The sequence below is a fragment of the Ranitomeya variabilis genome, chromosome 5 (genome assembly GCF_051348905.1).
Source record: "Ranitomeya variabilis isolate aRanVar5 chromosome 5, aRanVar5.hap1, whole genome shotgun sequence".
NCBI classification, from domain to species: Eukaryota; Metazoa; Chordata; class Amphibia; order Anura; family Dendrobatidae; genus Ranitomeya; species Ranitomeya variabilis.
The window spans coordinates 433,360,077-433,372,512 of record NC_135236.1 but is presented as its reverse complement, the minus strand read 5'-3'; the positions used below and the strand labels follow the sequence as shown (position 1 = coordinate 433,372,512).

At 42.2% G+C, this 12,436-nt stretch overlaps 1 protein-coding gene across 10 annotated transcripts in view; it reads left to right on the top strand.

Annotated features, from left to right (window-relative positions):
* KCNC2 (potassium voltage-gated channel subfamily C member 2) overlaps positions 1 to 12,436 on the top strand; it is a 395,439-nt gene that overhangs the window by 356,286 nt on the left and 26,717 nt on the right. For all 10 annotated transcript variants that reach the window (XR_013215787.1, XM_077265298.1, XM_077265301.1 and 7 more), the window contains exon 4: positions 4,968 to 5,123. Coding sequence is in view for 9 of the 10 variants with exons in the window: in XM_077265298.1 (XP_077121413.1) it covers positions 4,968 to 5,123 (156 nt within the window). In the remaining variant the exon portion in view is untranslated. The remainder of the gene's footprint in view (positions 1 to 4,967; positions 5,124 to 12,436) is intronic.

The following is a 12,436-nucleotide window of genomic DNA, read 5'->3' as shown; positions in this document are numbered from 1 at the left end:
AGATGGGAACTACAGATGGCTGAGTATGCAGATCTCTTCACACATTGACACATTGTATGCCATGGGTATTGGAAGTGTATTGTAAAGATTTACAGAGTCAAGAGAAGGAAATCATCTGCACCGATGGCCAAATTTGATTTCAGTTTGATCCATGCTGGACAAAGTTGGGTCTGAGCATAATCGAAACCCTCGTCAACAGACGTTAACTCCTTTGGGTGAAGGTGATCCATTCATGATGAAACTCAGATACTTGAGGCACCCGCAAACCTTACTGTGCTGTCACGGCAGGAAGAGAAGGAGGGTGACTCTCAGGGCAAGGAACGTGAGAACAGGGAGGATGATAATGAGGTAGTAGATCACACTTGTAAACTCAGGCATGTGGCTGAGTAGATCAGCAGAGGAAGAGGAAGAGAATGAGGTTATGTAGACACAGAGTTATGCAACCATGACAACCAATGCATCCTGAGCCCCAACTCTGGCAGTGGACAGCAGCATTCTCGGTTCTGCAGTTGCCGATCTTGGGTCTTTTTTTCAGACTGTCAAAAATCTAAAAAATCACATTATCTGTCAAATTTTTTAAAATCGACAAAATAGAGTAAAAAAATGAAATTATTTCAGTACTAAATTCATGAACTGGCACATGCGTGATCAACGTGTGTTAATCTGGGAATGTCACGGTGCTAAAATGCAGACTAAGCCACTGTCCACCCCATCAACTGCATGTTCTGATTTTCCTTCTCCCTTACTGTGGCAAGTGTTGTCACGTGGGTCTCCGGTCGAAGATCCTCGACTTGTTTACCCCCTACAGTTGGGGTGACTGAGAGCCTGTCAGCTGATATGGAATTGGACATGCCTGCTGTTTTTGACTGATCTTATACCAAGCATATCCCATCTTTCTCAATCCACCATAACATCTCTGCCTGCACTGCTCTCACAGTTCAACAGCTTGTCGTGTTTACCATACTCCACCCTGTGTCAGCACAGCAGCAAACCCTCATTTGTGCAGCTGTTCTCACGTAAAATATTCTTTCCTCCTACACATGGCAAAGCTAACAGCTTGAACTTCTCCATCTTCAACTAACAGCTTGAACTTGTGTTGAAGTTGTGGTTAAATTCCTAATTTCATGGGGAACAAAGGGTAAGAGGTGAGTTAACTAGGTAGATTGAACTGAGCCAGACAAAGTCCAGATCAGGGGTGTTACCGTCTTTGTGTGTCTTAGAGTTTGAACGTTGTGAGAGGACATGATAATTGACTAGAGAGAGAATATGGTATGCAGATAGGCAGGTGGCGCTGTTGAAGTCTCCCAGGATAAGGTTTGTCAATTCTGAGAACATGTAGTGTGGACACAATGCATAAAAGTGGTCAAGGAAGTGGGTGGGTAAGCCTTTAGGCCGGTATATGGCGTTCAAGAAGAATGGCATTCAATCAGCCAGTATTTATTTATTTGTTTAAAAACAGGATTGCTGTTGGCAGCAAGGAGTGTAGGGTTAGCATGGAGTTAGCAGTGATCATACGGCATGATATACACATATTCCATGTGTTGTAATCTGGACATGGATAAGCCATAAGCTCACTATTACTTTTCTAAGAACTAATTATTATGAACAGTCTGCAGACAGCTTCATATCACCACCAGAAAATGACAATGTAGGATACGGCAGGCTGTATCACATTTAGCAACAGAAAAAAATTATAACTTTTGTTTTTTAATGTACGTTAGGTCTGCAGACAGCTTCATATCACCGCTACAAAATGACAATGTGGAATACGATGGGCTGTATGACATTTAGCAACAGAATTTTTTTTTTATGTGCATGAGCTATGCACACTGTTTAAATAACCAGGTGAGATATGGCATTGTGAATCACGCTAGCAACTGCTAGTGGGATACAGCAGGCTGTTTCACATTTAGCTAGTGAAAAAACAAGATTTAGAATGCTATACCCATGCATGTAGCACAATAGAAACCATGCACATCACACTTGTATGTCATGTGTCATACTTGCTTTGTTTGTGGACCTCAGTAATGGCAAAAAAACGCTGGAAGGTCAATTTCACAGTCACACTGGATAGTAGCTAGCTAAACTATCTGACTGATAAGCAACCACCTAGCTAACTAGCTAAAATCTTGCTGCTAACACTGCCAGCGTCAGGAACGATTACATTGTTAAAATGGCACTAAAACAAGACGTCAACTGTTTATATGGATAGGGACATGTGATTTCAGCAGCCAATGACACAAGCCGTTGTGTCAGGATATTGTGGATGTTTCCTGCACCCTGATTGATTAGCCACAATGTGCACACATAAAGTTAGGAAAAAAAATTACTGTTTATGAGAACGTCGCGCCTCTGAGCTCTGCAAACCCCCTCCCCTCATCAAACACGTGCCAAACGCTCATGATACGCCACCGTTATGCTTGCAAAAATGTTATCGATTTTTTCCGATCACGAATCCGAATGTACCATATTGTGCTGAATTTATGTATGGTGATCGATTTCTGAACAAATTTGCTAATAGCTAGTTGTAATGTAGCAAAATAGGTAAAAAGCAAAGGGAAGTGAATACTTTTGCAAGCCACTGTGTATTTATAAAATCATTAGCACTGGGAAGTTTTTATTTTTAGTGTTAAAGAATTTTTCAGAAGCCTATTTTTTAATGTTAACTTAGTTCTCAAGTGCCTTTGAGGGGCAAATATATTAGAAGCCTCACACAAAGCACTACATTTTAAAAATATACCCCTAATAGCATTGAAAATAGTATTTTGCAAGTTGTTAACCCTTCAGGTACAAAGTGGAAAGAAAAGTAATTAGAGAAATAATACCCCACAATGTGTTATTTAATTTCTACTGAGTATGGCAATAACCTATATGTGGACGTAGTCAACCCTTACGGTGCATGTCATGGCTTAGAAAAGATGTAACGCCATTTGGCTTTTGGAGTGCAAATTTTGCTTGATTGGTTCTCAAACAATGAATTACATTTGAGAAAATTCTCAAAACTAAGCCCATTTTAGAAACTGAATTAATAATTTAGGGGTGTAGTGAACATGTGTACCCCACAGTAGTTATACACATTTGCCTATGAAAATGCAACATTTTGTTTATCACGGTATAGTGCAGATTTAACTACAGTAATTTTTTATTTTTACAAGGGGTAATGAGATGAAATGTGCCTCATAATACCCTACCTGTAGTTATATGCTATTGTTTGTACATAGGATGAGACTCAGCTTTTAAGAAATGCTATTTGGAGTTCAAAATGTACTGGAATGGTTTTCTCTTGCCAAATTGCATTTGCTTGTTACCTAAAGTACAAAGGAAATCCTCCAGAAGGGGCCACACTTTGGAAACTATACCCATGAAGGCAGTTATCAAAGACTATAGTTGCTATGTTATCCTCAAAAGTTGTCTTCAATAATTTTATTTGCCGTAGATGGCAAAGAAGTGAAAATTACAATTTTTTCCCAACTTAGGTTTTTTCTTTTTCAACGTGGACAGTGTGACATAAGTGACATATTAACTTTATTTTATGGGTCAGTACAATTAACAAATGACCAAATTCATAGAGTTTTAATTATGTTTTGCTCTGTTTTCACAATAAAAATATGTTGTAAAAAACTAAAATATTTTTGTGTTGCCATATTCTGGAAGACATGAACCTTTTTTATTTTTTTTGCTGCTGTATTCTGTATGAGATTTTATTGTTTGCAGGAAAACTTGACGTGTTTATTGTTACATAATGAAATGATCATAAAACAGCAAATCTAGTTTTGTTTTTTTAAAGCCATTTTGTGGGTGGGATTTTTAGAGTGCTCATTTTATAGTTTGGGTCATTATGAATTCTGGCATTTTTTATAACATTCACTGGGAGAGCTAAGTGAAAGTTAGTTTTATAGTTCAGGTCATTGCAGCAATTCAAAACATGTATTTTTTTTCAATAATAAAAAACTTTTAAAAAAAGGGCTATTTCCATTTTTGCTTGACTATATATTTTTTTATCTTTGCTGGTGTGATACACACCTATTCTTACACAAGGAAGGGAGGAGATCGCACATTATCTCTGTCCTGTTCTTTTGATGACTCTTATAATACCCTATCATGCCCTGTATGTTTTAAAGGGAATCTGTCAGCAAGAAGTAGTCAAAACTATTTATATATGCATGCATCTCTTTCAAAGAAAATACCTTTACGATTAGTCCCTTCTTCTGTTACAGCAAAATTACCATTTAAATTGATATGCAAATGGGGCTGAAGGACCCTGGTAGATCTGAAGCCTCTGTCACTCCAGCTCTATTCCTTGACCCACACATAAGCCACCTCCTGCTTGACAGAACACTGCTAATCAGTATTGGGGGCAGGGTTACACAGAGCAACAGAACTACATGTAAGAAGACAACTAGTCCTCTAGTGATAATCTACTGCTGATAAAACACTAATTTTATTGAAACTACAAGAAATAGCTTCGTAAGTGACACATTTTTTTGCCTTCCTCTGGATCAACAGGTTAGGGCATGTTAGGTTAGGCTATGGGTTGAACTAGATGAACTTAAAGTCTTCTTTCAATCTTAATAACTATGTTACTATGTTACATTACTGAAATCAGGGTCTCTGCTTCTACATCATGCTACTCTCAGATTGCCTAGCACAAACCTGCTGACAGATTTCCTTTAAAGATAATGCTTTTGAAAAAAAAGGAAAATCTGTTTCGTGAAAAATTGTTTCTGAAATAAATCATAAAGTAATATTGCAACTGTTTTACAGCTATTGGTTTAAGGATTTTATATTTCCTTTTTAAGGGGAAACAGCTTTGGTATTGTATCTGGATCAACTTTTTTTTAGAATGTTTTAAATTTGACATAAATATATAGTTTTCAATTATTTACATTTTAACACTATTCTTTAATATTACTTTTAATTTTGTATACCTCATTTCTTTGGTACAAATCCTTCCTAAATATTACTAGGTGAGGATAGTTCAGGAAGTGACCAGCCACTATCACCTGGCGAAAGGCACCCGATGAGACGTTCCAGCACCAGAGACAAAAACAGAAGAGCGGGGACATGTTTTCTCCTGACAGCAGGCGATTACTCGTGCAATACTGATGGAGGAATTCGGAAAGGTATGAGCTTTCTAAATTCTTACAATTAAATTACCACATAAGTTACTAAATAAATTACTATATAAAGGAGAGTTCGGCAACTATTGGCACTCCAGCTATGGTAGCTTTGAAATATCCATGTGATTGCATTCATGCTTAGTTTATTTCATAAAAATGCAAGATTATAAATCTAGATATGAAAAATTTGATTTACAGCTGGGGTTCCAAGAGTGGCTATCCTTAATATAGTGCACTATTTATCAAGCTGTTGGATATTCCTGGCTTAGCATTGCTTATTGCAGAAAGTCAGTCTGATTTAGCTCATTTCCTAAAATACAGAAGATTTACATATGCTGAAAATAAAAACCTAATAATTATAATACTACATATAGACTTAATAACCAATACACAAAAATGTGATAAATTAGAGCAGAAATACGCACAAATGTGCATACTTAAGGATATGAAATGGTAAGTACCTGAAAAGTTTTTTTCCGGGTGCTTAAAGAAGCACTCTCACAATTTTTTAATTCTGTAAACCTATGTAAATGTTGTGTAGCTGCGTTAACAGACTCACAGATTGACATCTTCCCTGGTTTACAGTGCTGCTCCCGTCCTCTTCTTTTTCACGTGATTGCGATTCCCACTTTCCAGATCACACTAGGGTTTATGGGTGTACCAGAGGTCAATTTTACAGTGTTCTAAAGCTCTGTAGACTTACATTGTAAATTCAACAAAGGCAATTTGTGAGCATTTTAATGCACATACACTACATTACATATAAATTTACATATGATTAGGGAACACAAAATGTAACGGGAGTGCTTCTTTAAAGCATTAAAAGGAACCTGTCACCCCCAAAATCAATGGTGAGCTAAGCCCACCAGCATCATAGGCTGATCTACAGCATTCTGGAATGCTGTAGATAAGCGGCCGATGTGTCCTGAAAGATGAGAAAAAGAGGTTAGATTATACTCACCTGGGCGGTCCGATCCAATGGGCGTCGCGGTGCGGTCTCCCATCTTCATAGGATGACGTTCTTTTCTTGTCTTCACGCTGCGGCTCCGGTGCAGGCACACTTTGTCTGCCCTGTTGAGGGCAGAGCAAAGTACTGCAGTGTGCAGGCACCAGTAAAGGTCAGAGAGGCCCAGCACCTGTGCACTGCAGTACTTTGGGCTCTGCCCTCAACAGGGCAGACAAAGTACGCCTGCGCCAGAGCTGCAGCGTGAAGGCAAGAAGAGGAAGAGGACCGGACCGCGACGCCCATCGGATCGGACCACCCGCCCAGGTGAGTATAATATAACCTCTTTTTCTCATCTTTCAGGTTACATCGGGGGCATTCCAGAATGGTGTAGATAAGCCGGAGGGCTTAGCTCACCTTCGATTTTGGGGGTGACGGGTTCCCTTTAAAACATTATTCAAATCGGAATCATTACTTTCTTAATGGCAGTCTTGTCACCAATAGCGATGATCAAGCATTAAATGCTCGGATGCTCTTTACTTGAAATGTGCAATTCCTAATGCTCGGATGCTCATTTTGACTAACGAGTATAATTGGAGTCAATGGGAAATCCAAGCATTTTTCTGTCAGACTCTACAAGGAGGTCTGGGGGAGCAGTGAAAATGTTCAAATGAATAGAGAAAGTGCTGCATGGAAGGAGAACAGCATGGGTAAAACCTTAGAAGCATCTCTGACTCCCAGATTGCTGCTGAGAACAATGGTGTCACACTTTTACTTCACTTTAAAGACTGACAATAAAACATTGAAAATTGAAGAGAAATTGAAGTTTACAGGAAAAAAAACATGTTAAGAAACATTCTTTCCTGTATAATGATTTGTGATGTAGTGTGGTGTAGTGGTGATACTTTGCTGAACCATCATACTAAAAGTCCTACTTAGAGCTAATGTGCTTAGCTGTTTCTATGGGATTTATTCTACATTTAGCCTAGTGACAGCTACTCTCTCCCTCCCATCAGAACTGTCCCTGAGCTGTGCAATGGCGTCAGTGAGCTGAGCGTGGCGACACTGGTCCTTTAGTAACCTCTGATAAGGTAATGCTGCCAGCCAATCACAGTCATGCCACTATCAAGATGGCTATGGCATTACAGTAACTGGCAGCCAATCCTCATATATTTATTGGCTGTGCAACAGGTGCCAAATATGAGGGGCGTGGATTTGAGCATTCAATCCGAGCACCAGCCAATGCTCGACGAGTGCCAAGCACATCCGAGCACCGGTGTAACAGGCCAGATTATACCCCCAGGCCAGACTATACCCGGGGTTAAAGTGGCCTAGGCTAGATTATACCCCGGGTATACTTTGGCCTAGGCCAAACTATACCCCGGGGTATAAAATAGCCTAGGCCAAAGTATACCCCTCCAGGCCAGATTATACCCCCCAGGGTAAGCTGAGGGAAAGCTGCTCATTCTTCTAGGTCACAGCTCCCCCTCCCATCGGGCACTGCTCCTTTTCAAGCTCCTCCACCTCTGGTGACGCCAGGGATCTCCCTTTCTAAGCCCCACCCCCTCCCTATAGTCACATGTGACATGAAATCTTCAGCCCTGCTCGTGCCAGCTCGTTGTCTTGGCGCCTTGGATATGCTTGGAAAAGGGCTTTGTATACCTAGGGGGCACTGACGAGCACTGAGGGGTGGGTGGGGAACCCCTTTACTGGTTGCTATGGGATATAGCATGATCACTCTATCCTAGCAACACCTTGGATACGCTTGGAAAAGGGGTTTATCTATCTTGGGGGCACCATTGCAGCACTGCGGGTGGGTGGGGAAACCTTTTACTGGTTGCTATGGGATTTTACATGATCACTCTATCCTAGCAACGCCTTGAATACGCTTGAAAAAGGGGTTTATCTACCTTGGGGGCACTCTCGCAGCACTTAAGGATAGGTGGTTAACCCCTTAGGTGGTTGCTATGGGATTTTACATGACCACTTTATCCTAGCAACGGCTTGTATACGCTTGGAAAAGGGGTTTATCTACCTTGGGGGCACCCTTGCAGCACTGTGGGGAAGCCGGGGAACCCTTTTACTGGTTGCTATGGGATTTTACATGACCAATTTATCCTAGCAACGCCTTGTATACGCTTGGAAAAGGGGTTAATCTACCTTGGGGGCACCCTCACAGCACTGCGGGGTGGGTGGGGAACCCTTTTACTGGTTGCTATGGGATTTTACATGGCCATTCTATCCTAGCAACGCCTTGGATACGCTTAAAAAATGGGTTTATCTACCATGGGGGCACCCTCGCAGCACTGCGGGGAAGCCGGGGAACCCTTTTACTGAGGAAGGAAACAGCACAAAAATTCAAAAGCTGACTTAGGCCATAGTATACCCCCGGGGGATAAACTTTATACCAGGGGGTATAAAATAGTTTTTATAGTATTTCTCTAGGCCATAATGTTATCACTTCACTGTTTTTCTCACCCTATTGCTTATTTGTTGAAAAGTGTGCAGATCTGAACTGACAGTAGATGGCGCTGTCCTGTCAGTGCATAGTTAATGATAACTTGTTTTGTATGTTCTCTATGACACCTCTCTGCTCTCTATGACACCAAATCTTTTCCAATTTTGACAACCATGGAAGATCAATTGTATGACCAGCTTTTGAGATTCTACACTGCAACAGAACAAAGGTACCCTCAGTATACCTACGATCTACCTCCTGAGAAACGTGCAAATGCCAAGTCCCAGTTTAGACAAACAGCAAAGCCATATCGAGCCCAAGGAGGAATTGTTTATCATAGGGAAAAGGAGGTTCTTACTAAAAGTCGACTGCCAAATATCCTGAAGGCCTGTCATGACAACCCAATATCTGGGGGCCATTTTGGCAGAGATAAAACTTTAGCCAAAATCTCTGACCGGTTTTACTGGAAGGGAATGAAAAATGACGTTCACCAGTATGTGAAAGCCTGTCAAAAATGTTTTGTTATAAATCCCAAAATCACAAAGGAAGCTCCACCACTCAACAGTATATCAGTGCCTGGAAAAGTATGGAGCTTAGTTGGGATTGATATGATTGGCCCTCTTCAGGAAACATCAAATGGCAACAAATATATAGTTGCTGCCACTGATCATTTCTCCAAATGGACTGAAGCAACAGCTGTCCCAGATAAGAGTGCCAAGTCAGTGGCAAATTTTTTGTACTCCGTTATCTGTCGCCTTGGCTGTATGGAGACTCTGATTAGCGACCAGGGACGAGAGTTTGTAAACTCGATCATTGACAACCTGATGGAACATTTTCAAACAGATCACCGTATTTCATCTGCATACCACCCACAAACAAATGGCCAGCGGGAACGTGATAATCGGACACTTAAAGAAGCTCTTAGTAAGCTTGTCAATGACCAAGGAAACAACTGGGATCAATTCATCCCTGGTGTTCTGTTTGCCTATCACACATCTGTGCATGCTTCAACCAAGGTTACTCCATTTGAGGTCATGTATGGACGGAAGGCCAAGCTTCCCATGGACCTTAATCCCTCAAAAGATGATACGGTGGATCCCATGCCCATTTCAGATCATGCCACCCCTGATGTGCTAAATACACTGTCAAGCATTCTTAAAAAGCTGCACTCAGACGTCAGTACCAACATCCACTCTGCTCAAGAACACCAGAAGTGTGCCTTTGATCGCCGACACAAAAGCAACAAAGAAATCACTGCTGGTACCATAGTTTATATCAAGAATCAGCACCGTATTCAACGCATAGGTTCAAAGATGGAACCACGCTGGATTGGACCTTATTTAGTTGTGGAATCCTTGACCAAGGGACGAGTAAAACTTAAGAACAACAAAACTGGCAAGATATTAAGCAACACATACCACACCAGCAACCTAAAGATTTACCAGGATAAAGAGGCTTCTCCACCATCCGATGATGATTATTCCAGTGACTCTGCCACACAGAAAAATAAGCAAACTAAGGCTTTCAACCTACTACCAAGTTCAAGAAGGAAGTATCTTAGCACCACTCTTGGCCTTACGTTTAGTAAGGTTGTATACTGTGGATGCAGACGAGACCTTGAACAACCACGGCGTACATATAAAACCAAAGGTGATGGAAACTGCTTCTTCCGGGCCATCAGCTACATCTTGACAGGAACAGAGGACAACCATTCCCTTCTCAGAGATAAAGTCATCCACCATATGAAAACTGACTTGACAAAAAAACTACAGGACTACTTGAACCAAAATGTGAATGAATATGTGAACATCTCTGGAATCTCTCGTGATGGAGTCTGGGCAACTGATGCAGAGATCATGACCACGGCGAATCTGTTGAGTTGCGACATAATAATCTACACAAACGTCGGTGACTCCATGGATTGGTTGACATATCCTGCAAGCTTCAATCTGCAGTCAACAACTGAACATGCACTGTATCTTGAAAATAAGCACGATCATTTCAATGTTGTTATCAGTGTTTAGCTTTAAACGTTAATTTGGTAGCAAGGACATGCTAGACTAAATGTCATAATACACAGAATGACTGTTGGGCGATTTGTTGCCCCAGATAATTGCATTGCATGATAAGTGACTTATAGCTAATGAGAAATTATTGCCCCCCCTCCCACCGCTAGGTGGTGCTGGCTCTGCTTCTACAAGCTCCAACGGCACTAGCCAGGTGCCGCTCTCCTCTATGGCGCCTGGCTGTGACGTCGGCGCATGGAGAGGCAGCGCCACCTAGCGGCAGGAGGGGGACCCCGTCTACCAGGAGACGGGCAGCGGCGGTTAGCGAGGGGGGGTAATCGGGCAGCCCCCCTAAGGTAACTATAAAATGGGGGGGTATTTGTAATGCATATGCATTACAAATACCCCCCTTTACAACTACTTTTGCCATGGGCAAAAGTTTTGTATAGTGGGAGGTACTCTTTAAGAATTGTCAGTTTGGTTTCTCAATAAAATGTTGAAGCATTAAGTAATTCTTGTGTATATCACTCAATGCAAATGATTTCATTGGGGTATAATATGAGCTGAGAGGTATAAATTGGGCTAGGCAACTTTAACCCCAGATTAGTTACATAATCTGGCCTGGAGGGGTATAGTTTGGCCTAGGCTATTTTACACCCCGGGGTATAGTTTGGCCTAGGCCAGTTTATGCCCGGGTATACTCTGGCATAGACCAAATTATACCCGGGGTTAATCTGGGACAGGGTTACTTTGGCCTGTTACACCGAGGAACCCTTTTACTGGTTGCTATGGGATTTTACATGACCACTTTATCCTAGCAATGCCTTGTATATGCTTGGAAAAGGGGTTTATCTACCTTGGGGGCACCCTGCTTGCTATAGGGTTTTACATGGTGTAAGTACCTTAGATTGATCATTTGAAATCGCTTAGCAACCAGGAAAAGAGTTCCCCAGCCTCCATGCAATGCTGCGACAGTGCCCCCAAGGTAGATAAGCCCCTTTTCCAAGCGTATCCAAGGCGTTGCTAGGATAAAGTGGCCATGTAAAATCCCATAGCAACCAGTAAAAGGGTTCCCCGGCTTCCCCGCAGTGCTGTGAGGGTGCCCCCAAGGTAGATAAACCCCTTTTCCAACCGTATCCAGGGCGTTGCTAGGATAAAGTGGCCATGTAAAATCCCATAGCAACCAGTAAAAGGGATCCCCACCCACCCCGCAGTGCTGTGAGGGTGCCCCCAAGGTAGATTAACCCCTTTTCCAAGCGTATACAAGGCGTTGCTAGGATAAATTGGTCATGTAAAATCCCATAGCAACCAGTAAAAGGGTTCCCCGGCTTCCCCGCAGTGCTGTGAGGGTGCCCCCAAGGTAGATAAACCCCTTTTCCAACCGTATCCAGGGCGTTGCTAGGATAAAGTGGCCATGTAAAATCCCATAGCAACCAGTAAAAGGGATCCCCACCCACCCCGCAGTGCTGTGAGGGTGCCCCCAAGGTAGATTAACCCCTTTTCCAAGCGTATACAAGGCGTTGCTAGGATAAATTGGTCATGTAAAATCCCATAGCAACCAGTAAAAGGGTTCCCCGGCTTCCCCGCAGTGCTGTGAGGGTGCCCCCAAGGTAGATAAACCCCTTTTCCAACCGTATCCAGGGCGTTGCTAGGATAAAGTGGCCATGTAAAATCCCATAGCAACCAGTAAAAGGGATCCCCACCCACCCCGCAGTGCTGTGAGGGTGCCCCCAAGGTAGATTAACCCCTTTTCCAAGCGTATACAAGGCGTTGCTAGGATAAATTGGTCATGTAAAATCCCATAGCAACCAGTAAAAGGGTTCCCCGGCTTCCCCGCAGTGCTGTGAGGGTGCCCCCAAGGTAGATAAACCCCTTTTCCAACCGTATCCAGGGCGTTGCTAGGATAAAG